This window comes from Pan paniscus, chromosome 13 (assembly GCF_029289425.2).
Source record: "Pan paniscus chromosome 13, NHGRI_mPanPan1-v2.0_pri, whole genome shotgun sequence".
Taxonomy (NCBI): domain Eukaryota; kingdom Metazoa; phylum Chordata; class Mammalia; order Primates; family Hominidae; genus Pan; species Pan paniscus.
Window position 1 is genome coordinate 112384281 of NC_073262.2, and position 27724 is coordinate 112412004.

General features: G+C 37.8%; 1 protein-coding gene across 16 annotated transcripts in view; it reads left to right on the forward strand.

Annotated features, from left to right (window-relative positions):
- The first annotated feature begins 10323 nt into the window (after window positions 1-10323).
- Window positions 10324-27724, forward strand: part of UNC80 (unc-80 homolog, NALCN channel complex subunit) — a 228359-nt gene continuing 210958 nt past the window's right edge. For 6 of the 16 annotated variants that reach the window (XM_034955036.3, XM_034955044.3, XM_034955037.3 and 3 more), the window contains exons 1-5: window positions 10326-10965; window positions 11895-11943; window positions 14732-14888; window positions 16109-16410; window positions 24908-25031. In XM_034955036.3, coding sequence (XP_034810927.1) covers window positions 10874-10965; window positions 11895-11943; window positions 14732-14888; window positions 16109-16410; window positions 24908-25031 — 724 coding nt within the window. In that variant the 5' untranslated portion in view covers window positions 10326-10873. Of the gene's footprint in view, window positions 10966-11894; window positions 11944-14731; window positions 14889-16108; window positions 16411-24907; window positions 25032-27724 lie in introns of all 16 variants that reach the window. The other 10 variants (XM_034955040.3, XM_055109060.2, XM_034955038.3 and 7 more) reach the window with 5 other exon arrangements.

Genomic DNA, 27724 nt, shown 5'->3' on the forward strand with positions numbered 1-27724 from the left:
ACAGAAAAAGAGATGGGTCTTGGTATATTGGTAACTCAGAGGTGCCATGTGAAATGGCATTTCACAGAGGGACTTAGGAAAGCTTATGAGATCTTGATTTCACCAATTGGAAGGATAATGCTGAAAAAGCAGAATTAAAGTATTCCAAACCAATTAATATTTACTTGTGTTAGTAATACTTCCCAATCGTAATCACTACTGTTACTCACTTTCAATGCCAGGTATCTTCAATTAGTTCTTTGGTTCTATTAATAGTTATTGCTTGCCTCTTTAAAAGAGAAAACACTAACTTTCAGAGTTTGATGATATTTGAAATCAAATCGCAAATGCTTCTGTAGATCAGCTTCCCCTCCTTTGGGGAGAAAGTGCCTCCCATGATTATACTGTTGGATTTCTGGAAGCAGACTCCTGGATACACTTATGGGTACAAAAAATAATAGTTGTATTCACTGTGGAATGAGAAATTTCTCTCTACTAGGGAGAGGTCAGGGTCTGGGGTCAGCACTGCTGTCCTATGGCTGAGTCACAGACAGAAGCTGCCATTCTGGGAGAGAGCACAAGTGAAGAATGAGGAGTAAAGAGACAAGAGCAGCAGCAAGGACGAAGTGCTTCAGCAAGACCTTCTCTCCCTGTTTCACAAGGCAGCTTAAGCATTACAGGCTCTCTTCACCAATTAAGGTATTTCTGAAATTCCAGCCAGTCACACACAAACAAACATTTCATGAATAGAAATATGTCAATAGAATATTTAAGTGCAAATATTGCATTTTCACATTTTACAAGAATACACTTTCTAAAATAAACTATTTAATTTTTTATAAATTGGCTCCTCTGCAGAAATGGTTTAAAAGCTAGGAAAACATGAATTGCAGCATTTTTAAACAAGTGGTAGTATAAAGAAAGTTTTAAAAAAATTTTTTTCTATACTTCAGTGCAAAGATTAAATTGAGATGTAGTTTTCTAAAGGGCAGTTTGGCATTTTTCACCTTAATAAAATGAAGCCTCCTCCATTATGACATAATACGAAATGAAAGCTTGAACATTTTCATCACATCATATGACAAATAGTATATATAATAATGAAGGCTCAGGATTAAAAATGTTTCAAACCATATTCGTGTCAAAGGAAAATGAATACTGGGTGACTCAAAAAATATGGCTTCTAGCATCGTGAACCAACTTAAACACTGAAAGATGTGATTGTCTATAAAACAAGAAACAAATTAAGGAGGCTTTGAGATATTTAAGTCTACCTGAAGTACAATATATACATTTCTTTTTGCCTTCTTAAATCTCTGTAGAAGAATAAGATTTTGTATTCCTGAAACAGACTGTGAGACAATTGATAGGAATCAGATATCTGGTATAAATTTTTTTGGTGAAGCCACTGAAATTAAAGTTAAAACAGATATCTGGCCAATTAAAGAACTGACCATTCATGTTTTATGATTTCAAATATGTGAATCCTAAAATGGTGTCAGGAACTAGCATCTACCTCTGTACTGTACAGGCATCAGTGTGTGATGCTGAGTCACTTAACCCTGTGCTTCAAGGATGTGTTGACTAATAAGCCCTAATAAGAAGTCAAGTGAAAAAAAATGTAAGTGCATTGGATTGCAATATTAAGACAAGATGAGAAAAAACACTGAGCTACAGAAGAGTTCATTTGAAAGGCTAAAATCTATGTCATAATGTGAAAAGAATATTACTAATTACAGAGTAGAACAGGCACTGTTCCAAGTGCTTTATCTATACTGTAGTAATTTTAAAACTTGTCCAAAATTTCTTTGATACTCCTCCTCATTGAGATTTGAGGTTTATATCGCTTTCTCTTGACTCTGGAGCCACCTTAACGACTTGCTTATAACCAATAAACTGCAGCAGAAATGTTGCTATGTGACTTTCGAGACTAGATAACAAAAGACTGTGCAACTTCCTCCTGGTTCTCTTGGGATGTTCACTCTGAGTGAAGTGAGCTGTAAAAAGTCAAACTACCCTGAGACTGACACTTAGGAGAGGCCCTGTATATTCACTCCAGTGGACAGTCCAAACTGAGCTCCCAGTTGTCAGCCATCATCAACTGTCAGCATGTGAGTGATACATCTGCTGTACATGGCCCATTCAAGTCTTCAAAATAACAACAGCCCCAGCCACATCTTACTGTAATCGCAGGAGAGACTCTAAATGAGAACGTCTTGCTGAGGTCTCCCAAATTCCTGACTCATAAATCATGAGCACAACAAAATGGTTGTTTTATGCTGTTAAGATTTAGACTAACGATTTGTTATACAACAATAGTAACCAAAAAATATATTAACTCTAATCCTCATAACAACCTTACAAAATAGCTACTCTTATTCCCATTTCTTGGATAAGGAAATTGATTCCCATTGATATTAAATGGCATTCCCAACGTTACATGGCTTGTGAGCAGCAGTGCTGATATCTGAACCCAGGTAGTCAGCCTCCAGGGTCATTTCTCTTAAGTGTCTCGAAATGGATATTGTCATCTCTGAACTTTTGTGCCATCTCAGATCCTTTTGGCGTCACCTGACTCTGGAGCCAGTCACCACTTCTTTCAGCTGCAGTCACCTCTACAGAGATTAATGCTAAGCGGACTGTTGCCAACTTCATCTTGCCTAATGCCCCTGCTACCTACTGTCAGCTAGGGACCCAGAAATTCCCTGTATTGATGCTAAGACATGACATGCTGTAGTACCCTCTTTGAGCCCACACATATGTGTCTAGGCACTGTGGAAGAGCTAACACCCCATAAGGCAAAATGTACCTCCAGAAAGAACTCTTCTCCTTTTCTTCTGTAGACAAACTCTCCTGAGAAGCAGTAGTTTCAAGAAGTGGGCTCCTAGAAGGTAGTCTCCAGATCAAGTAATCAACTGCATTTGATACCAAGTAGTACTCAGTCTGGTAATGCACCATTCTATTAGCTGTGCCTTCTTTCCCACTTCTGATTTCTTCACTCCTGCCCCCTTAGATTGTTCTCACCAATAAGAACTAACACATAGGCCAGTGTTTCCAGCCCTGCTTTCTGAGAAGCTTGGACCAAGATAATGTCCAACCATGTTTTTATTAAATTATTATGCCTATATATACCTAAAATATATAGCATTGTTTTGCATATTTTAAATTAAAATAAATATTATTATACCATAAGATCATTTCACAAGTTGTTCACTCAACACTGTGTTTTGGAAATTTCCCTATGTAGCTATATGGAGCTCTAATTCATATGTGTTAAATGTTAAATATTATGTCATTGTGTGAATATGTTACAGATAATTTATTTCTTCTTCTGTATATGAATATGCATAGGATCCCTAGAATTCACTACTAAAATGTTAGTGTAATGAACAACTACTGTTCTTCTCTTTTTGTGTGTGCATGTGATAAGTCCTTCAGGGGATACTTAGAGAATTGTTAGATTGAAGTATGCACATGTTTCAATTTTACTAGATATTTTAAAATTTGTTTCTAAATGATTTTATAAAGTAAATCCTTACTGGCACTTCTACAAATTCTTAACAAAGCTTGGTATTATGAGTCTTTTAAAAAAAACTCGTTTAATTTTGTGTAATTGGAAAATAGTGAAATTGTTGGTTTTAATTCCCTTTCCCAGATCATTTATGAGATTGAACACATTGATTATTATTGAGGCTACTGATGAGATATGAGCATGTTATCATTTCTCATTTTTTTCACTTTTTGTCTTTGATTTTTGATTTTGCAATAATTCTTGATATATTCTGGGTCCTAGATCTCTGTTGATTGAATGTATTGTAAATATCTTTTCCCAGTATAGAATATCTACTTTCATTTATTAGGGGTCTTTCACTGTAGAGACTACTTAATATTTTAAAATATCTATATTTTCTTATGTAGCTTTAACTTTTTTATCTTTTTCAAGAAAACTCAAATAATTTATAAGAAACCAGGAGTTTAAACAATCTGTTTATCTTTAAAAATTAAGTTTTACTTTTCAAATTTAGGTCTCTAACTCATGTTAAACTTATTATTTGGTACTGTTTCACATAGAAATCTTATTTTTTTTCTCAATAGAGACAACACATCCCACTGTGTCATGTGATTTTCTTAGATTTCATTGTTGGACATTTTATTCTTTTCTACTCGTTAATTTTCTATTCCATGTTATTATCACATTGTCTTAATTATCATACAGCATTATAATTCATCAACTAGTTTCTTCTTTTTCAAACCTATCTTAGCCATTTTTGATTCTGTACTTTTCTATCTGAATTTTAAGAACAGCTTTTTAAGGTTGCATTAAAAATCACAAAAAAATTAGATTTAAAGAATATCAAAATATGTCTTTATTAAAATGAGTCTTCCTCATTTTTGCAAGTCTTTATACCTTTAAACAATTTATTATGTTTTTTCCACAAAGGTATTAAATAATTTTTGTTAGACTTATTCCTGGTTACCTTATAGACTATTATGCTATTCTCTAGGCTTAACATAGCAAACTTTAAAACAAATAAATATGATATATTCAGAGAATGATGAATTTTATGAAGTAAAACACAGAAGAATGTAATAGAACATTTCTGGAACACGATAGGGTGGACTATTAAGAAAATGTGGCACATATACACCATGGAATACTATGCAGCCATAAAAAATGATAAATTCATGTCCTTTGTAGGGACATGGATGAAGCTGGAAACCATCATTCTCAGCAAACTATCGCAAGGACATAAAACCAAACACCGCATGTTCTCACTCATAGGTGGGAATTGAACAATGAGAACACACGGAAACAGGAAGGGGAACGTCGCACACCAGGGCCTGTTGTGAGGTGGGGGGAGCGGGGAGGAATAGCATTAGGAGATATACCTAATGTTAACGAGTTACTGGGTGCAGCACACCAACATGGCACATGTATACATATGTAACTAACCTGCACGTTGTGCACATGTACCCTAAAACTTAAAGTATAATAAAAAAAAGAAAAAAAAAAGAAATAGCCTCATATGAGGTGAAGAGTTATAATTAGGCTGGTGCCAAGCCACATGAAGATATGAAAGAAAAAATGCAATACAATGTCCTCAAGAAACCAATTTGTATAGAGTAAAATGGAGCAGAAAGAGATGTATGAAATGATGTCAGAGCATGGAGAGCCTTATCAGCTAGTGTAAAGCGTTTACATGAGTATAGGCCATGGGCTTTGGAGCTTTATTCTGGCACTGAGATATCACTGAGACTGTCTTCTTCGGACAGATCAGCTATTTGGGCTAAGGATGAACAAGACACATGGGATGTATCCACCTCTGCATAGTGGGAGTGACCCCAAGGTAAGTGTCCCCTTTGTAATCATGCTTCACCTTCAACTTCTAATGGGTTGCCATAGAGTAATCATCATACACTCCTGACTGATGCATGATATAGCAATCATGCTTCACCTTCAACTTCTAATGGGTTGCCATAGAGTAATGGTAATGGTAGGCTTTTTTCAAAAACTGCTTTTATTAACTACTATGACTGTTTATATTATTAGTAGCTTTCATGTACTTACAAAGCATTCCAGATTCTGCTTACTGTAGCAATATTTTCCAAAACCCAGCCAGAGTTCTCCTCTGCTCAGCCTATCTGCCAAGAGTATTTTTATACACATCTGGCAACTTGGAATCTGGTCACTATGAAATTGTGCCCTTCCGTTAGAAAAAGAAGATAACCTTGAGGGCTGACATACCTTTAGCTACATCTGTCTAGATCTTAGAGTTTCCTTTCACATGCTTCCTAAGGTCCAGTAACCAGTTTTCTCTCCTGGCTCAAGGCCACTACATCATTGGGCACCATCACTGGGAAAGGTTCACATCCAACCCAATGTCTTGCACAGTGAGATGGTAATAACATGCAGTGATTACCATAGAGCTGGTTCATTGACTGTGGTGGTGTAATTTACCAGACCAATTCAGTTCTTAACTTTCCTCCAATAGTGCTTACCTGAATTCAAAATGAGACTTATGACAGAAGGCAATGTAGATAAAACATTTAGATAGGACAGGTTTTTGTTTCACACGTAAAATATTTGGGGGTTTTCAGTGGGTACATGAGAAGTAAACCACAATGGTAATATTGATTCTCCATTGAAAAGTTATTTTAAAAACTGATATTGACAATGCTTATTATTATAGATTTCCCCACAAGACTCACTGCCTCAAGGGAATTTGGGAATGGAAAGGGACATTAGCTCTTTTTTATTTTTTACCATCAATGGAGCGATTCTTTTCTGTCCTTGAGCAGTTTTCATTCACATGACTTACAGCACTTCTTCCAAACCCTCACAACTAACAATAGTCAGTATTACAGTAGAAAGTAGGAGGAGAACTTTGAAGTCAGACTTCCCAGTTTCCTTCATTTATTGTATAACCTCAAGCAGGTTATATAACCTTGCTATGTGTCAGTTTTCTCCTCTTTAAATATTGTTTTAATCGACTGATGTGCTTAAAACAGACCTTGACATATAACAAGTACTCAATGTAAATTATCTGTACATTATCTGTTAATATTTTTCTGAAAAATGCCGTACTCCTCTGCCTTCAAATCTCACTCTTAGAAAATTACCTTGTCAATTCCTTCACAGTTTATGTAGGACATTAAGCCTGAACTCTTCTATTCTCATCCTTCCCCTTTTCCTGCTAATTTAGCCTCTACCATTATTACTTTTTAATTTCCCATTGTAGGAATTATTCCTCCAGCCAAGGATGATCAGTCCAACTATACATAAAATATAGTCTCTTTCGGAGTCTTGTTTGTTAATTATTCCCCTCTCTGAATTATTCTTAGCATTCCTTTTTTTAATGACTCTCAATTTCTGGCCGATAAATATGTCCAAGTCTCTTATCTTAAAAAAAATATGTGTTAGAGCCATTTGGAAGATATTTTGGCATTTTTTACAAAGCTAATCATAGTCTTAGTATACAATTCAGATATTATGCTACTAGGTATTTAACCAAATGAGTTGAAAACTCACATTCACACAAAAACCTGTGCATGAATGCTTGTAGCAGATTTATTCATAATTGCCAAAAATTGGAAGGAACTGAGATGTCCTTCAATAGGTGAATGGATAAATAAATGGTGACATATACACATAATGAAATATTATTCAGCAATAAAAATAAATGAGCTATTAAGCTACCAAAAAACAAAGAGGAAACTGAAATGCATGTTGCTAAGTGAAGAAGCCTGTCTGAGAAAGCTACATCCAATTGATTCCAATTATATGATATTCTGGAAATGGCAGAATATTGAGATAATAAAAAGATCAGTGGTGGCCAGAAACAGGGAGAGAGGCGGAAAGGGGTGACTTGATGGAGCACAAGAGACTTTTAGGGCAGTGAAACTATGATACCTTCATGATGGATTACATTATTTGGCAAAATTTATAGAATTATATATTACAAAGAGTCAACTCTAACATAAACTATGGACTTTATAATAATAATGCATCAATATTGCTCAATATGAGCAATATATTGAGCAATATTGCTCAATATAACTCAATAATGATGTTAATAATAATGCATCAATATTGCTCATTAATAATAACAAGCATACCACACCAATGCAAAAATGTTAATAACAGAACAAACTATGGGCTAGAGGAAAGAGAGTGTTTACATACTGCAAACTTAAAGCTGCCCTAAGAAATAAAGTCTATTAATAATAATTTTTAAAAACTCAAGAAGATTCATATATATCATTTCACAGCAGCACCTAGATGAGTATTTGCTTGAGTAATTGGAGGAAGGTGTGCGCATATAACAGGACATGGGAATCTTGGGGGCCGTCTTAGAATTCAGCCTATCCCACTATCTTATTCTATCCTGTCACCCATCAACAGCATTTTTTGTGACAATAAAGTTGATGTCCCCTACACTTCCAAAATGGGGCCTTTCTTTTCTCTTTCCATTTATTTGTCTGGATTATCTACTTCCAAGGTTTCAACTACTTTTTATACAGTGTTAACTACAAAATCAATCTCTTCTACCCAATTAACTCTTCTAAACTCCACACAAATATTTCTAGCTACCTCCATTTCAGATTTCCAAAAAAGACTCAAGGAAAACTCATGAATGCCATCGTACGCGCACATAAAATAAGAACACGATTCTTTTTGTCAACTCCTTTTCTTTGAATGAGATCACCACTTACTCAGTTGCCCAAAACAGAAAACTTGGAGCTTTTGCTGACATTTATTGAAAGCTTAGTATAGATCTGAGACTCCCTTAAATTCTTTTTTTAAATTTTTATTTTAAGTTCAGGGGTACATGTGCAGGTTTGTTACATAGGTAAACTTATATCATGGGGGTTTTTTGTATGGATTTATGTATGTCATCCCTCAGGTATTAAGCCTAGTACCCATTAGTTATTTTTCCTGATCCTCTCCCTACTCCCAGCCTCCACCCTTTGAAAGCCACCAGTGTGTGTTGTTCCCTTGTATGTGTCCATGTGTCCTCTTCATTTACAAGTATTAACATTCAATCCTCACAACATCTCTATAGGGGAAGGTATTCTTTGAAAATCTTAGCAGTTTTTTCACTTTTCTAGGATATTATATTTAGTTAATGGTAGGGCTAGAGCCAAAACTGTCTGGCTCAAGACCTAAGCTCTTAACCAATGTGCTATTTTTCCTTTCCCATACCCACTTGGTCGTCGTATCCTATTAATTCTACCTCTGCAATATTATTCAAACTCACCCCCTTGTCTGTAGTTCTGCTATTATGATCAGGGTTCAGGATCTCATAAAACATTTCTCTAATCTTCATACTGGGGTTCCTAATACAACTTTTGCCTGTTTCAAATAATCCCTACATTCCTGTCATGTCATTCACACTTAAATGGATATGAAGTTTCTACTTCTCTGCTTAAAGGCCTTCTAGGAAAACTTTCTAGCCTGTCATACAAAGTCTCCATCTGATTCCTACATATAATTTCTGCCTTGACCCTTTGTTCATAATTGAATCTGCATTCGTATCTCCCATGATTCTTTCCTCTTTTCATGTCTGTCTTCTCTTAATATTCAGACTTCCTTGTGAGCAAGAGTCCATATAGCTCCATAGAGCTATGAGTATATAAAATACACTCAATAAATATGCCTTGAATAAACTATACTTAGAATCTTTCTTTGTTTCAAGATCCATATTTGAGATCATAAGATCCATATTTTTGAGATTCATAATAAAAGATAACTTCAAGAAAGTAAATGAAGAATTTATTTCTATGGCAAAAAATATTGATATATACTATGCTGTTAATTATATATGAAATATTACATCTGTTGAGATTAGGACCTGGAGTCTGATTCTTCATTTCATGGATTACACCAATATCTTTGCTCTAAAAGATGAAGCCAGGCATGGTGGCTCATGCCTGTAATCCCAGAACTTTGAGAAGCCAAGGTGAAAGGATTGCTTGAGCCCAGGAGTTTGAGACTAGCCTGGGAAACATAGTGTGACCCCCATCTCTACAAAAATAAAAAATTAGCTGGGAGTAGTGGTGCACACCTGTAGTCCCAACTGTTGGGGAGACTGAGCTGAGAGGATCTCTTGAGCCTGGGAGGTCAAGGCTGCAGTGAGTCGTGATCACACGTCTGCACTCCAGCCTGGTTGAAGAGTGAGATTCCGTCAAAGAACAAGAAAGAAGAAAGAAGGAGAAGGAGGAGGAGAAGAGGAGGAGGAGAAGAGGAGGAGGAGGAGAAGGGGGAGGAGGAGGAAGAAGGAGAAGGAGTGGGGGGAGGAGGAGGAGGAAGAAGAAGGAGGAGGAGGAATTGCAGGTAGTTACTATTCCGATTGCTTCACCCCGCCTCACCCCCCTCCCCGGCCTACTTGTTTTACTCCTAGATAATATATCTAACAGCAATCCAACTATAAAATATTAATATATGTAACATATAAGCATGTGACTATTACAACTGAAGGAAAATGGTAGCTATCACTGGGGGCGAACAGGATCACCCAAGTGCATTTAATGGACTGTAATAAACCACATTTCCTCACAGCATGATTCAAATGTTCTTCCTCAATTTGCAATTAACTGATAACCACAACTGGTTACTTTGGGAACTTTGTATTCCTGCTTTAGGAAAACAAACAAGGTTTATTTCTTGTGGTTATCATATAAAAATAACTTCTCATATCTAAGATCTTTCAAGCTTCCTCTCACTTGCCAACCTTGCCTCACCTTCCTGGTTTACACTTTTAATAATTTTCATGTGTTCCTCCGGCTAACCCCTGGACTCCTGACCTCCTTGCTAGAGGTGAGAATGATGCCAGGGTTAGCGACTGCTCTGCGGTTCCCCAAAGCTCCTCCTACCCAGACGGCGACAGTTTGGATGCTGAGGTTGGAAAGCAGGACAGGGGACACTCCTGAGTGCAGCTCGGAGCGGGGAAAGCCGAATTCCGGGGGCTGAAGAGGCCGCGCAGGGGACCAGCGCCTGCGATGCGGAGCGTGGACTTCTTGGGCAGTACCCCTGCGGCTCAAGCTGCCCCGGATTCGCTTCTCCGGTCGTGCAGCCTGGCGCGGGCCGCTGTCCACAGTGGGAGGTGCTGAAAGCAGGGAGCGGGTGCGGGGGCGGCGAGGCGGACGGCTGCTCCGAGCGCCCCCCTCCTCGCTCCGCGGCTCCTCCAGCCCTCCCCTCCTCCCGCAGCCATGTTCCACGCGCGGGGAGGGGTGGGGGGAGGGGAGAGGCACGGGGGATCAGGGCGGAGAGAGCCGGCTCTGCCTCGGGGAAGGAGGGGATGAGAGTTGGGGGGAGCAGCGGGAGGAGGCGGCGGCGGCGGCTAGCGAGGAGACAGAGCTGGGTCCTGCAGTAGGACTCCCGGGAGCCACCATTATGGTGAAGAGGAAGAGCTCCGAGGGCCAGGAGCAGGACGGCGGCCGCGGCATCCCCCTGCCCATCCAGACCTTCCTGTGGCGGCAAACCAGGTGAGGGGCGCAGAGGGCGCACCGCGGGCCGCCCTGGGCTGGGGGCGCTCCTGGGGCCGCCCGGGTCGCCGCCGCCGCCGCCGCCGCTGAGGCCGCGCCACAGCCTGCAGCTCCCTCTCTGGGGCTGGAAAACAAGCCCTCTGCACCCGCTTAAAAACACGCATTAAAATATGTATATATATCTATATATTTCAGTGAAGTTTGACGACAAGCAGATTGGCAGTTGTCGCATAAATGTATACATTATTTTAGGGGGTGGGAGGGCAGAGAGCCTGGGAAGAGGGGGCGGGGAGCTAGATAATTATGACTGGTTGTGCTCCTGCGTCCAATTCCCCCTCCATCTCCTGCTGTAATTCTAGCCCAGTGACCTGTTGTTTTTCCAGCTCCTGTTTGGCGAATATCTGCTATGCCCACTTGTTAACCATTTTGCTCAGATTAATCTCCCCAGTTAAATCTCCTGAGGATTTGTGATAAGGGACCTTCCCCCACAACCCCGGAAAGGCCTGACACCTATTCCAATAAACAGAAAAGGTTTTCTTTATTATTGTTATTTTAGAGATTTATCAGATAAGATATTAGATTCTGGAAATTATGACCCTTAAGCCGTGTTCAATTTTCAGTTTTTATTATGACTGTACACGTAAGTAATGCACCACTTCTGACCACTGGCGATTTAAAATCTTAGAAGTCTTCAGATTAAGAGTGGATACCGAAAACCATCGAGATCCACTTCTCTTTCATATATGCAATTACACGTGTAAAAGAAAATGTCATCAGCTGTTCAACACCTGCTCATTAAAAAGCTATAAGGAAGCATGAAATTTGAATTTCATAGCATCCTGTCTTATTCATTGAAAAATATGTCACAAGGATGCTTTAATAATAATTTTACTTATGTTTATTAACAAATATCTCTATTAATTTTTCAGTGCATTTTTGAGGCCCAAACTGGGGAAGCAATATGAAGCTTCTTGTGTGGTATGTGATTTTCACCATTTAATAATTATTTCCCTATTCTGTGTGGTGGTTTGAACCCAAAGACAGATTTTAAATCAAACGGACTATATATATTAATTCACTTGGCAAATATTATTGATCACCCACTCTGTGCCAGGCACAATTCTCTGTGCCAGGCACAATTCTCTGTGCTGGAATAGAACAATGATAAAAACAAATACAGTGTTTACATCCTAGTAGAAAGGGGACAAGCCACAAACAAATAAGTAAATACATAGTAAGCCAGATGGTGGTAAGCACTATGGAGAAAAATTAAGCAAAAAGAAATACTAGGAAGCATTAGGGAGGGGAGTTTTATAAGAATGGATAGATAAGGCTTATCTATCTATTAATGTGAACCTTGGCCAAAGACACAAGGGGAAGGGAGGGAAGGACAGCTGAGGGAAGAGCAGAGGAAACATGTTAAAGGAAATTAGCACCTACTGGGGAATAAGTGAAAGGGTGGGGCGGGATCGAGTGGTAGAAGAGAAGGCAGAGAGATAACAGGGAACCAGATGGTGTAGGGTGTTTTTGCCACCTGCAAGTGTGAAGTCGAATCCTTAATCAACAAAACTGAGACTTATAGTGGAAGTTCGTATGATGGAGTGCCTGTGAAAGAACTACTTGAACAAAATATATGCATTTCTGCACTTTTATGTCTTGCATATGTTCTCCAATTCTAAAAATGAATAATATAAAATAATTGTGAAAATAATACTGTTAATATTTATACAAAATAAAATGCATTTGTCCTGAGATTCTAAGGGAATCTTATATCCCTACAAATTCTCGTTTCACAAATTGAGAAAATAAGACATGAAATCATGAAGCAAAATTGAAATGGACTTTTCACAGCCTTCATTAATATTTGGAGCTTACCTAAAAGTCTTTACATTGCATATATTATAACCTAAAAATGGAAATCTACCAATTTGGATATTGCCATGCATATTTACAAATAGCTATGTGGATGACCTTGTGGTAAGGAGCTCTGAGATGTGTTAGGGCAAAAAATTCTGATGGAAGCCAACTGGAAAGTTAAACACATACATGCCCACTCACGTAGGAATTTGTTTTGTTGCATCTCCTATCTTTCAATGTTGTCACAAACACGTTTTTTAAAATATAACTTTCTTATAAGGACCTTTTAATGGAATTTGTCATTGAACTTAGCTTGTTAGCGTAATTTGACACTTGAAATCTCAGACTTTCTTAACCATGCTGACAATTATACTAGCTTAAAATAATCCTGACTTTCTCTGTTCTTGGCAAAGATATTTTTGGCATTTTTAATGCAGTCACACAATATCAAATAGTTAAGTTACGTTAATAGATAGATAGGGATAGATATATATATATCTCAATATAGAAAACAATTTCCCAAGTTTTAAAAAAATTATTAAAAGTTGTATTAGTGACACTTAATGAGAAAATGACATTACCCGGAATACTCTGAGATTATGAAATGCATAACTCATCCTCTACAATATATTCATTACAGTGTATAAATTCATTATAATCTTTTAGTGTCTAATATATGCATCCTTTACTTAATGAATACTTAGATATCTGAGGACTGATGATTTTATAATATTTGTGTTTATATCACCAACATATCTAAAGGCCTTTATCTAGTTTCTTAAAGCAAAATACTACATCTCTCATTATGCTCTTTACCAAAACCTCAGTGTGCCCTTCATTATAAAGGTGAATTTCTTATTTTTCTTTTTTTGAATCAAAAAGTAAAAAGTTTTCTTTGGATAGCTCTGTAGTAAGCCATATTAGGATACCTGTCTTTCTCACAGGTATCCTAATAATTCCAATAATACAGTTTGAACACTTGGGACTTGTATTGTGATTATTATATAGAACATTTATACTATTTTATTGACTGGGGCATCAAGTACCAGTCCTGTTCTTACATGCCAAATGTTTATTAAATTTATTCCAATATTTCGTTACTACATTTTCTCCAACACCTTACAGTGATATTCTCTCCTCCCTCAAAAGAAAAAACAATAATTAAGTAGGTCAGAGTTGTTACTTGTTCTGGAGTGCTACACTCTCTGATACTCTCTGAGTATCCCTGGCAAGGATAGAAAATTTAATAACCAGCAAAGTAAAGATGGCTTATTTTCCTCCTCCCTCCCTCCTTCCTGCTCTCCCTTCCTTTCTTTCTTTATTCCACAGATATATTAAGTATCTTTTATTGTTCCAGGCATTAGGTAGAGAGTGTTCTGAGCCGGGTCATTGCTAAGCCATGAGATAAATCAGGGATTCCAAAATCAGAATCCTTGAAAAAGTTGTATCTTAACACCAGTTGAAGAAACTGACATAAATTCTATTTCTCAAGACACTTTCACAAAAAACTTATTTTGGTCTGCAGTTGTGACAGTCTTTTGGATGACTCAGCAACATTTTATAAAATATACATCCAAAAATCTCATGAGGTTAAATGTTTTGTTCCTATTTGTTAGAGGAAGCTTATTTTAACAGAAATAAAAATCGTTTTGTTAATTCAAGCCATTTACTTTGGCTCAAAAGCCTGCAAATGGGTAGATAATAGAAAATTATTACTGACCCATTGCACATCAACATATACAAGAAAATGTAATGAGTTCTCCCTAAAGAATTTGGTCCAGTAATTTGCATCTTTTAAGGGGTACAGTACCTTGCTGTTCATTTTTTCACTAACCAGAATCTTCAATTTCTTAGTTTACGTGGTTTTGGATTTTGGCTTTTCTTATTGTTTTGGTTTTTGTATTTACAGTCCTTTGAGCGAGTGTTGGTAGAAAACAAGCTGCATGGCCTCTCTCCAGCTCTCTCTGAAGCCATCCAGAGCATTTCCAGATGGGAACTGGTGCAAGCTGCTTTGCCTCATGTCCTCCACTGCACTGCAACCCTGCTTTCAAACCGAAACAAGCTAGGTTGGTGCCCCGCATTACTTCTTTATTGCATGTGATTGCCCTTTGTGTTCAACACTCATCATAATAACCTGTACTGAGTCGTTTCTGTTTTCTCAAGCACTGTGCATACATTATCTCATTTAATTATCACAAAATCCTCCTCACACTTATACTCATTATTTTCATTTTACTGATAAAGAAACTGGCTGTCTTGTTTTTAATTTTTTAATTTTACAAGTAATATATGAATATATTCTCCTTTTAACATTAAGATAGGCTGGGTGTGGTGGCTCATGCTTGTAATCCCACCACTTTGGGAGGCCAAGGCAGGCTGATCACCTGAGGTCGGGAGTTCGAGACCAGACTAGCCAACATGGTGAAACCCCATTTCTACTAAAAATACAAAATTACCTGAGCATGGTGGTGCACACCTGTAATCCCAGCTACTCAAGAGGCTGAGGCAGGAGAATCACTTGAACCTGGGAGGTGGAGGTTACAGTTAGCTGGGATCGCACCACTGCATTCCAGCGTGGGTGACAAAGTGAGACTCCGTCTCAAAAACAAACAAACAAACAAACAAAAACAACACAAAAAATTTAAAATATTAGAGGCAAGCTAAGACCTTCACCTGCCCAAGATGAGTCCTAGCCAAGGTCATCCTTTTTGTTCTCTCAGTTCCTAAAGCAACCACTCTTATGAACTGGGCATATTTGCCTCAGACATTTTCCAGCTTTGTAGTACTGTGTATGAGTATGTGTGCACATGTGCATAAGAACTATTTTTTAGAATATTTTACAGATTGCTTTTTTCATCTGGCAATGTGTCCTACCCATGTACCCCACGTTAGTGTACATACTCTTCTCCATCCCATTTCCTCCCCTTGTTTGAGCCTCTGCTCAAATATTACTTCTATAGAGGGACCTTTCTAGGTCACATTGTCTAAAATAGGATTGCTTTTATCTTCACAGTCTGTATTTTTAACCACTACGCTGCCTATTTGGAAATATATTTGGGTACCTAACTGAAGAAAAGTGATTCAGCAGTTTCTGCCCCCATGGCAGCATATCATTCTGCAGAGATTGCGGCCAGTAGGGAAGTCCAAAAAGCAAGAATGAGCCCTGCTAGCAGTGGTTGTAAGAAGTATAGAGAAAGCAGGGATATTCTTCCCAGACCCAATGTTGACATCTATTGCTCTGGTCACAGAGTTTGCCTTAACCTGCCTGTGTAATTGTCCCATGCAGGCCACCAGGATAAATTGGGTGTTGCTGAGACAAAGCTCCTTCACACTCTACACTGGATGCTTCTGGAGGCCCCCCAGGACTGCAACAATGAGCGGTTTGGGGGTACAGACCGAGGCTCCAGCTGGGGTGGAAGCAGCAGTGCTTTCATCCACCAGGTTGAAAACCAGGGTTCTCCAGGACAGCCTTGCCAAAGCAGCTCTAATGACGAAGAAGAGAACAACCGAAGAAAGATCTTCCAGAACTCCATGGCTACTGTGGAGCTCTTCGTGTTTCTGTTTGCTCCCCTGGTACACAGGATCAAGGTAAGCAGAAACCCAGTGTTAGAGCTGGAGTGGGTGGAGATGTGGTGAGGGTAGACTTCAAATGATATTTCCATATTTGGTTGGGCATGTCTTTGTATGACCTTACAGCAAGTCAAGGCATGGAGAACTTTATTTCTGTGTTAAACTACTGAACATTGCTTCAAAAACACAAATTTCCACAAAGCCTTTACCTACTTAAAAATCTTCAGTGGTTCTCCCTCTGCCTCATGATAATGCCCAACATATTAAGCATAGAATAAAAAGTCAAACATGACCGTAGGGTTTAAATTGCTTTCTTGATTTATAGACTGTTGGTCCCTACTGGCCACATCATGATCCAGCATTTGAAACCATGATAGCCATTCCCTGAATATGCCCTTGCTGATTGCTCTATTCTCCTTTCCCTGCTCTATTCCTGTCATAGTCCTCAAACTGCAACTTTAATATCATATTTAACATGAAGCTATTCCTTAGACCTCACCATCTAGACTTCATTCCTACCCCCTTTGCATTTTTATAGCATCTCGTAACTACCTCTCTTATAATACAGGGTCTAAGTTTTAGCCAGGCGTGGTGGCTCACACCTGTAATCCCAGAACTTTGGGAGGCAGAGGCAGGTGAATCACTTGAGGTCAGGAGTTCCAGGCCAGTCTGGCCAACATGGCAAAACTCCATCTGTAATGAAAATACAAAAATTAGCCAGGCGTAGTGCACATCTGCAGTCCCAGCTACTTGGGAGGCTGAGGCAGGAGAATCTCTTGAACCTGGGAGGCACAGGCTGCAGTCAACCTAGATCGTGCCACTGTACTCCAGCCTGAGTGACAAAGCGAGACTCTGTCTTAAAATGGAAAAAAATAAGTTTTAAATTTTATGTTCTATGGACTTTTAGACAGTAGGGTATAGCCTAAGAATTGCTTTTTAAAATATTTTTAAATGCTTAAAATACAAAACATAGGATTACATGGAAACCAGTTATCTCAAAATACAATCATATCCACTTGGAGGAGACAATATAATTTGAAATCTCTGTGCCATCACTTTTTAGCTGTGTGATTTTGTTGATATTACTTAACCCCTCAGTTGCTCTAACACGGGGTGAATATATATGTAAGACACACACTGCAGTTCCAATGCATGAAAAGAAATCAAGAACTATTCGTTACTTCTGTGAATGAATAAATTAACAAATTTCACTTAAGTGCTAAGATAAGAATTGATATGTTCATCTGCTCTTTAATAGAATATTACAACCCAGTGAATGGATCAAGTTAGCAGTGGTTCAAGTTAGTAATATATTTATGAAGGTGGTTGTGAACATTAACAGTCACCATGAAGGGAACAGACTAGTGAGTATTTTCATTCATTTTGTTTCCTAAAAAATTCACTTTCCGTTAACTCTGTCCATTGCTAGGAGAAATAGATTTGAAACTACCTATAAATTCCCAAAATGCAACACATACACTGGCCACATTGCCCATCAAACATACTAAACTCTTTAGGTGTCAAGTCAAATTAACTTGCCATTTTAAAATCTCTAGCTTCCCATTTTAAAGTATTTTATACAGGTGATACTTAGTAGGAAGCACTGCTTTAACAGGGACTGTCCACCTGGCCTGTGAGCTCTGCAGGACCTACCCCTGCGCACCTCCTGGGCCTCATCTCCCACTATCTCACCCGCCTTTCTCTCATTCACTAACCATCTTCAGGCTTGTGGGAGGCTCACCCTCAAACTTGACAAGTGCATTTTTGTGTTCAGATCCTTACACTGTTTTTTTCAACTTGAAACACTGACCCCCCCCTTCTACACTCAGATTTTCACATAGCCATGTACTTGTCATTGGTTTACTCAGAACTCAAATGGCAACACTTCAGAAAGTACTTCCCTGGCTACTCTCGAGCAACTAGCATGCTATCCTACATTTTTTTCCTTGTTAGCACTTACAATTATTTATGCATTTGTCTGCATGTTTGTTGCCCTTCACCCTCACTGAACAGAGGTCCTTGAGTGAAGGGAGTCTGCCTGTCCTGGTGACAGCTGTATCTCTAGTGTCTCAAATAGTGTCTGTCATATATGAGACTCTCAATAAATATTTAATGAATGACACACTGAGTAGACTTGTCATTATCGGAAGCTGATCCAAGTGCTAAAAACAGCATTTTTAGAAATGAAGCCTTTAAAATGGAGAGGACAGGAAACAAGTCTTCTTTAAAAGTAGCCCAAAAAAGATGTTTATATGTTGACAAATATCACCTGGAAAAATGTGGGAATATAGGAGTGCCCAGGGTGGCTGTAATTTTATTTTTAAGACATAGCTGTGAGTCTAAGTTTTGGAAACAGATAAGCCTGTATTTGAATCCAGTGCCTGCTGCGCTCTACTATAAGACATTGAGCAAATAATTTATAAACCTCCATTTTCTCAAGTATAAATTGGACCTAAGAATAAATTTATAGGGCGTTGTGAAGATTAAACAAGTTATAGTATTCAACTTGATACAAAGAAATTCATTAACAAATGTTAGTTGTCTTTAGTGTTGGTATTTTATTGCTACTGGTATTATGTATTATTAGTAGAAAAGGAGCAAGATCTCCTTTCAGGAGTGACTACTCAAATAATTCGAAAAGCTGACTTAAGACCCTCATGTTTAACTTATGGCTTGGGAATGGAGCATTTATAAAGGAGTAAGACAATTCATACAAAATACTACACAGTGATTGATATAAATAAACAATTATAGTTAGTGGTATTAATAATATATTTATCATTTTTATTATATTATCATTATAGTTTAATCATTTTGTCATTGCTATGAGGAAAGCATTGTTCTTGATGCTGTAGAGAATAAAAAGCATTCAGTCAGTAATTTTGGCCACAAGGCCTTTTCTGTTTGAGAGATGTCTGGTTTTTTCAAGTTGTTGGGGAATGTACAATCCCTAGATCAGGATTTCTCAGCCTTGGCACTGTTGGCATTTGGGGCCAGATAATTCTTTGTTATGGGACACTGTCCTATGCATTGTAGGATATTTAGTACAATCTCTGGCCTCCATCCATTAGATGCCAGTAACACCCCATTGCCCCTGAGTTGTGCCAACCACAGATGACTCCAGATGTTGCCAAATGTTCACAGGTGGGTGTGTGGGAGGGAATTGGTCCTGATTGAGAGCCACTGCCTTACATCTTTCATTTGCCTGCCGTTATCAGGTTCTGTTGGAGCCTATGGTCTTTCCCTACCCATGTAAACTTCGCCTCACCAGCACCATTAACATCCTTTAATCCCTATGCTTCTTTGCAGTTGCCTTTCGTGACTCCAACTCCAGATCAAGACCAAAATTCACATTTTCTATCCCTACCCAGAAATCTGCATGCTGCTGGGGAAACCACACAACAATTCAGACTAATGTTTCTGCAACGCTGTAGTCTCTAAACCCAGTGTGCTGCGCTGCCCAGCTTGTCAGTCCTTTCCTTGATTTTCCCCCTCAGGTTCCCACTCAGCACTTAGTGTTGCAGGATGGGGCTTGTATAAGACATGATGCTATAGGAGGCATGGGAAACCAAAATGTAATCAAAGCATGAACCCATGCCTCCATATCCTCACCTCCCATTTACTTACTCTTCAATCTCTTATTCTTGCTTCTATTTGCCTCTATTATGTGACAGAAAATTTTCACTGTCATTTCTAATTTTTACAACTACCCACAGGGATGTGTGTATCTTTGTCTCCATTTTACCAAAAGGGAAATTGAGATCCAGAGAGATAATAGTAAAGACTGTGAGTAACCAAGATGGAATTCAAACCCAATCCTATCTGATTTTCTACAAAACTACACGTTTTTTAGGTTTCTGTACCAGAGTTGTTTTTCTTTTCCACTCAGGTCATGAACAACTTCTGAGTTGTTGAATCTAATCTCTATTTGCAGCCCTCATTTCATTAAACCTCAGCTGCATTTAAAACTACCATCATGCCCTCTTCTTGAAAGGTTCAGTTCTCCTGATGACAACACACCCTTCTGGTTCTTCTTGCATCTCTGACTCTGTCTGTTCTATCTCTATTGAGAGCTCATCTTTGTTGTCTGCCGCTTTAACATTGGGGGTCCCCAGAGATGCATTCTTGACACTTTGTTCTTCTCACTCTCCTTTCTGCTAGGAAGACTTCCTCCGACTTCATTTACCATGTGTATCATGCAGGCTGAGGTCACCTAATTATACATTTCAAATCCAGGCTCCTATCTTTGCCTCTAGACCAAATTGTCAAATGACTTTTCCAAATAAATAATCCATGGGAAATTCAAACTTCACCTGTAATGAGCCCCATCCCTAGATTCTATATTTTAGATAATGGATGTATTCACAAAAACTCAAACTACCTTTCACTATCCCTCATCCTTACTTGCACATTCCACTAATCACAGAGTCCTACTCATTTTTTCTCCTAAATATTTCCCAAATTTATTACATATTTTTCATCCCTACTTACTACCTTAACCCAAGCTTGTATCATATCTTACATGGACCCTTTACTTGGGCCACTTTCTAACTACATTCAGTCTCCTGGCTTGTCTCATAAAATCTAACCTCAACACCAAGGTGACCTATCAAAAATGTAGACAATATCACCAACATACTTAAAATAATTTGTTAATTTCTTGTCATACAGAGAGTACAACTCCAGCTTCTTAGTCTGGTAAACTGGGCCCTCTATGACCTGTCTGACTACTTCTCCTATCTGTGAACTCCAGATGTTTGAAGTCTCTCCAAGAACACAACATACTTTTTTTCAGATCTTTTCTCATGTTGTTCTTGCTGACTGGAATGCCCTCATACCTCACTTCTCTTTCTAGAAAACTCCTACTTATCCTTTAGGACTTCATTTGAGATCCATCCTTCCCTCTTTCTCTATTTCCATAATATTCTAGGTACAGCTTTATTGTTATACTTTGTTTATTATCATCCCTTTATGTGGCTTTCTCCCGTACTAGATTCTAAATGGTCTGTTTGTAGGAATTATCATTGTACCCATGGTAGCTAACATAGTATCTGTGTTTAATAGGTATTTAATTAATATTAAGTGAATAAATTAGTTCACTAATTTGTAAATAAATCTAATATAAATGACTCATCCTTTTGTAACACAGTGTATTATTCAATGCATATTTTATATTTTTAAATTTATAATTAGCTCAAATAGTTTATATAAAATTCATAGTCTGAAAATCCTGTTTAATATATTATTAATTTTAGACCAAATTTAATTTTATCAGTGAAAAATGATGAATATTTGTTAAACTAAGGCATCTTCTTTAAATATGGTATCAACATTGTCATGATTTTGTCACATTCACTTATTTTTTTTTTTTCAACAAATTCTTATCAAGTGCCTGCTGTATGCTAGCTACTGTTCAATGTGCTGGAGAAACAGCAAGAAATAAAACAAAAAGCAAGCCCTTCAGGGGATTTTAACCAATCCATATGTGTAAAGTAAACAACTTTAAAATGGAACTTAAAATAATAGTTGTTTCTTTAAATCTCTGTAAGCTACTAGTAAATACATTCAGAATTGCTTTATGACATCCTGGAAAGAGATTCTCAGTGAAAGCAAGAAAAGTATCTGAAATGTGGGGATATTGCCTCTACGTGTACTTACACTTCTGGTTTTCTCAGGATCCTTCTAGACTACCTGCTTTACAACTGTTTGAATGATAAAGAGTGTCCTCTCCAGTTATTGAGTTTCTGCTTGTGTATGTATACATAGCATTGTGTGTTCCATTAAAAGAAACTCTGGAAGAGACATTAGAGGCCCAGAGTTTATACATTTATCCAAGTTAGGAAGACTTACAAAGGAAGATACCAACACAAGAGAAGGCCACAGGTGCTACAGGCGTTCAGGTCTGAAGAGTGATTGGATTTATTTGGAGAAGGTAAAACATGTTCAGTTAATGAACATATTAGTTTGGTATTGTATTGATGCTCCAGGAAATGCACAGAAGAAGGAGATCTCAACTTGTATTCAAGAAATATACAGTCTACTTGGAGATGTATTTAGTAAAACAAAATGATGACCATGACAGTCAGTGAGTGCTGTGTCATGCTAATAGATCAGATGTTAAAGCCCAGGATTTCAGTATAAGAGAGATCACTCCCTGCTGCAGTTTCCACAGGAGTTTTACTTGTGTTAAGATTTCTCATGAGAAACATGGAAAAGGACTGAACTCTGAAACTAATAAATAAAACCAGGTCAATTGAGGTTTGGCTTCCTGTATTTGTAGAGACAAATCCGGTAAGATTTGCTTAATGTTAATTTCCTGCTTCTACATACAATACCATGCAGACTTCCTCGTGTCCATTTCAAGGGAATTTGGGTTACTCTTCTCTTAACTCCACAGCTGTCTGTCTAAGTGCTTACTCGGTATCTCTAGCTTAATGTTCAACAGATATCTCAAACTTAACATGTCTAAAACTAGGCTTCTGAAATCCCCAAAGCTGCTCCTCCTTCATCTTACCTATCTTTCTTAATCGTGAAGCCAAAAATCCTTGACAACTTTTTCTCTCACACTCCACTTCCAGACTATTAGCAATTTCTGTAAGCTGTGTCTTCAAAATGCATTGAGAATCTACCACTTCTCATTTTGCCCTCTATTAGTACCCCCATCTAATCATCTTTCACCTATATAACAATAGCTTCCAAAATAGTCTATTCTTTCACTGTTGCCCTTTCTCAAACTATTCTCAACAGCCTGAGTGAACCTATTAAAATATATATCCAGTCATGTCACTTTGCTACTTGAAACCTTCAGTGGCTTCCCATCTTAATAACTGCTAAAGTCCTTATCAAGACCTATCAGGCAGTATATTATTTGACACTCAATGACTTCTCCAATTTTATTTTTTTTCTGCTTTTCTCACATTCACTTGATTCTGGGCACACAGTCTCTTGGCTGTTTCTGAACACACTAGGCACACTTAGGGCCTTTGTGTTTGCTGATCCTCTTTCAGGGAATACTTTTCCTGGAGATAGCTACATGACAGCTCCTTCATTTTGTTCAGAACTTTACTCAAAAGTCACTTTCTCAATAAGGCTTCACCTGATCCTCTGGTCTAAAATGACAACACTTTGTCTGACACAGCCCTTCACTTCCTCTCTGCACTATGAACAGAGATTTTTGTATGCCTTGTTCACTGTTGTATTTAAAACCTAGAATAGTACCGGGTATATGGTAGGTGCTCTATAAATGTTTGCAGAATAAATGCAGAATGAATTTAGCCAAATGCTTTATGTGCTTTTCTAATACTTCCACAGGGAATTCTAAAGACTTTCCCACTGTGGGAACTGTGTGGCTCTGTTGCCAAGTGGTGTCAGAATCCCAGTCTAGCCTTTAGGTTTCTTTTCACTAGGTACAGAGTTGCTTTTGTTTTTCTATTTTTCCAGTTGCTTCTGAGTTCTTTTCCTTCCATCCCAATGGTTTTCAACCTCAGCTATGTGTGAGAGTCATCAGGGGGATCTTTAGAAAATCTCTCAGGATTCTAATTTAATGGGTCTGGGTAGGAGAGGTAAGTGATACCTGGGCCTCTTAGATTTAAAAGCTCCCCTGGTGATTGTAATATGCAAGCTGGGGTTGCAAATCACTGCTCTAAGTGAGTTCCTGGGTCTCAGATGTATTCATTAATCTGTGATCACATTCTCTGCTTCTATCTTTACATTGTTTTGAGAGACTGAAGTGTTTAAGATATAATCTCAGAATGTCATGTATTTGTACTTATACAATATGATAGCAGAGGATATGCTCTTGAAAGATACTTTAAATCATAGATAAATTGAGTGAGCATGGGTTGTAAAGTCAGCCCTATTCAGCAAGTATTTATTGAGTATCTGTTGTGTACCCAGTTCCTAATGCTATGTTAAACATTGTGATGATGCTCGGGGCTGAGAGGGAAGGAGGATGCTTGATTTATCCTTGCCCTCAAGAAATTAAAGGTTGTTAAGAAGACAACATTACAAAATAATACACTATGAAGGGTCAAATTATATGTGCCTGATTCCATAAAATGTAAGAAAAAAGATGGACTGGACAATAGAATGTCAAAATAGCCAGTATCTGAGTATTTTGCCTTATGAGGGAGAATAAGGACAACTAAATAATTAAGAGGAATGATAATAATAACCAAAGTGAAGAGATCTGCCAGGGCTCCTGAAATAAACAAGTTTCAATCACTGCAAACACAAAACAATAGTTTGTATATTCCATGCTTTGCCCAAAGCTATGTTTTGATTGGTCATTAATTTTGGATAAAGCAGACAGCTGGGATTTTCATAGTAATTGCAGTGATAACTTTGGATCATTGGTTTACTCTAGAAACATTCATCTGACTGATGAGAGAAGGTTTGGCAGATAAATTCACTCTGAAAATAACCTTGTGAGTGATGTTAGTCCTTGCATTGATTGGTCCCTTTAAGCAGCTGTTACATGTCAGTTATTGGACATATATCTTCTCCTCCCCCCTAGGAATCTGACCTCACCTTCCGTCTGGCCAGTGGGCTTGTTATATGGCAGCCCATGTGGGAACACAGACAGCCCGAAGTCTCTGGCTTTACCGCACTGGTGAAGCCCATCAGGAACATCATTACAGGTTTGTAACTTGGACACTCAGTAGGACAGTATTAGCAGATTCCCTCACACACAGTAGTTAGAGTGATGGGATAATTTGCCCCTAAGAAGTCAAAAAGAAGCAAATATCTACATGTAGTTATTTAAGTGTCCTGATATAGGGCTTATTCACATGAGGAGAAACTACTCTGAATCAAGAGCATGGACTTTGGGCAATTCATTTAGACTTCCTGTGCCTCAGCTTCCTCATCTGTAAACTGGGAATTTAAATATCATATTAATACTACTTACAAGATTGTTATGAGGAATGGAGCTAATATATGTAAAAATGCTTAGAAGAATGTCTGGCACATAGTGGCAGCTGCGATTATTATTATTATTATGTTATCATCATCATCATGGTAAATGGAGCAGGGGCTCCTTAACAAAATCATCTTAGTGTTGTATTGTTATCAAAGCATTTCTCTTCAGGAATTATCTAATGAAATAGTCCCATTGTTCAACTGCAGAAAGAACACAACATCATAGATTGAAAAGTGCATAGCAGGCTCACACTGTCTATCTCCAAATCTCCAAATCTATCTCTTACTATGTATATAACCTAACTTTCCTAAGCATTTCCATTTATGTAAAATTGAGGTGATAATGCCACCTTATAGGGCTTTTTAGTAAGAGGTAAATGAGAGTGCATTAAGTGCCTGCTTTATAGTAAGTGCTTAATAAATTCTAGTCTTCTATTCCCAACTCTATTTTTAGTATTAATAATAAAATTTAAAAAGAAATAAATTATGTGGAAAATCTACAGAAGCATATATATGTATATATTTTTAAAATACACCACACACATATATATAATTTGCTTAATTCATAAGGGTTTTGTGCAGACAATGGACAATCTTTTTTATTAACATATATGCTATAATTTAACACATATATAAAAACTACTAAGAAACCATGTCCCTGCATGGAAGTACTTGGGCTGTTTACCTCACCCTTCTTTTGTTTCTGGATGATATTCACAGTGGGTTTATTTTCCCTCTGCCTGATGGACTTGAAGCAGTGCCCAGCATCTGAGGGGAAATTAGACTCAGCTTAGACAGCATGGCCAGAAGAAAAAGCAATGGCACATGGTGATCTTGATAAATCACCTTCCTTCTCGGCACCAGTTTACTCACAATTTGAATGAGACATTGCCATCTTAGTGTCCCACTGTTCCTGGTCCTCAGATAAAGATGTAACTGATTTGAATTTTACCTCCAGGATAGCTTTATGTAATAGTTAAAGCACAGACTCTAAAGTTAGTCTGGGCTATAACCTTCATGCAAGGGTCAAGTGACCTTGGACAAGTTTAACTCACTGTGTCTTAGTTTCTTCCCCTGTAAAATTGGCGTAATAATATGGTAGTATTATTGAGTTATTTTAAGGGTTAAATGAATTATAGTTTTGCGCCACATAACAGCATTTTGGTCAATGACTGTGTTTACAACAGTAGTCCCATAAGATCATAATGGAGCTGAAAAACTCCTGTCACCTAGTGGTCTCGTAGCCATGGTAACATAGTGCAAGGCATTACTCATGTGTTTGTGGTGATGCTGGTTTAAACAAACCTACCACACTGCCTGTTTTATAAAAGTATAGCCCATACAATTATATACGCATATAATACTTTATAATAATAACCAACAAGTATATAACTGGTTTATGTATTTGCTATACCATACTTTTCATTGTTATTTTAGAGTATATTTCTTCTACTCCTACTACCTATTTTTATTATTTTTAAAAAGTTAACTGTAAAACAATCTTAGGCAGGTCTTTTAGGAGATGTTCCAGAAGAAGGCATTGTTATCATAAAAGATGACAATTCCATGTGTGTTATTGCCCCTGAAGACCTTCCTTTGGGACAAGACATGAAGGTGGAAGACAGTGATACAGATGATCTTGATGCCGGGTAGGCCTAGGCTAATGTGTGTGTTTGTCTTGTTTTTAACCAAAATAGGAATGCCTGGCACATAATGAGTAAGCAGTAGCTGCACTTGTTTTAAAACAAAAAAGTTGGCCGGGCGCGGTGGCTCATGCCTGTAATCCCAGCACTTTGGGAGGCTGAGGTGGGCGGATCACCTGAGGTCAGGAGTTCGAGACCAGCCTGACCCACACGGAGAAACCCCATCTCTATTAAAAATACAAAATTAGCTGGGCTTGGTAGCGCATGCCTATAATCCCAGCTACTTGGGAAGGCTGAGGCAAGAGAATTGCTTGAACCTGGGAGGTGGAGGTTGCAGTGAGCAGAGATCGCACCATTGCACTCCCGCCTGGGCCACAGAGCGAGACTCCGTCTCAAAAAAAAAAAAAAAAAAAAAGTTTTAAAAAAAAGTATAAAATAAGTACATAAGTATATAAAAAGCATAAAATATACTCTTATACTTTTTAATACATACTATACATACTACATACTAGTATATATAATAATATATACTATAAAATATATTAAAAGTATAAAATATAAAAAATAAAAAATAAAAGTAAAATAAATATATAAATTTATAAATATATGACTATATTAAAAAGCTTATAGAATAAAGTTATAAAGAAATCAAATATTTTTGTGCAGCTGTATTATGTATTTGTTTTAAGCTAAGCCTATTACAAAAGAGTCAAAAAGTTTAAAAAACTAAAAAGTTTATAAAGTTATAGTAAGCCAAAGTTAATTTATTA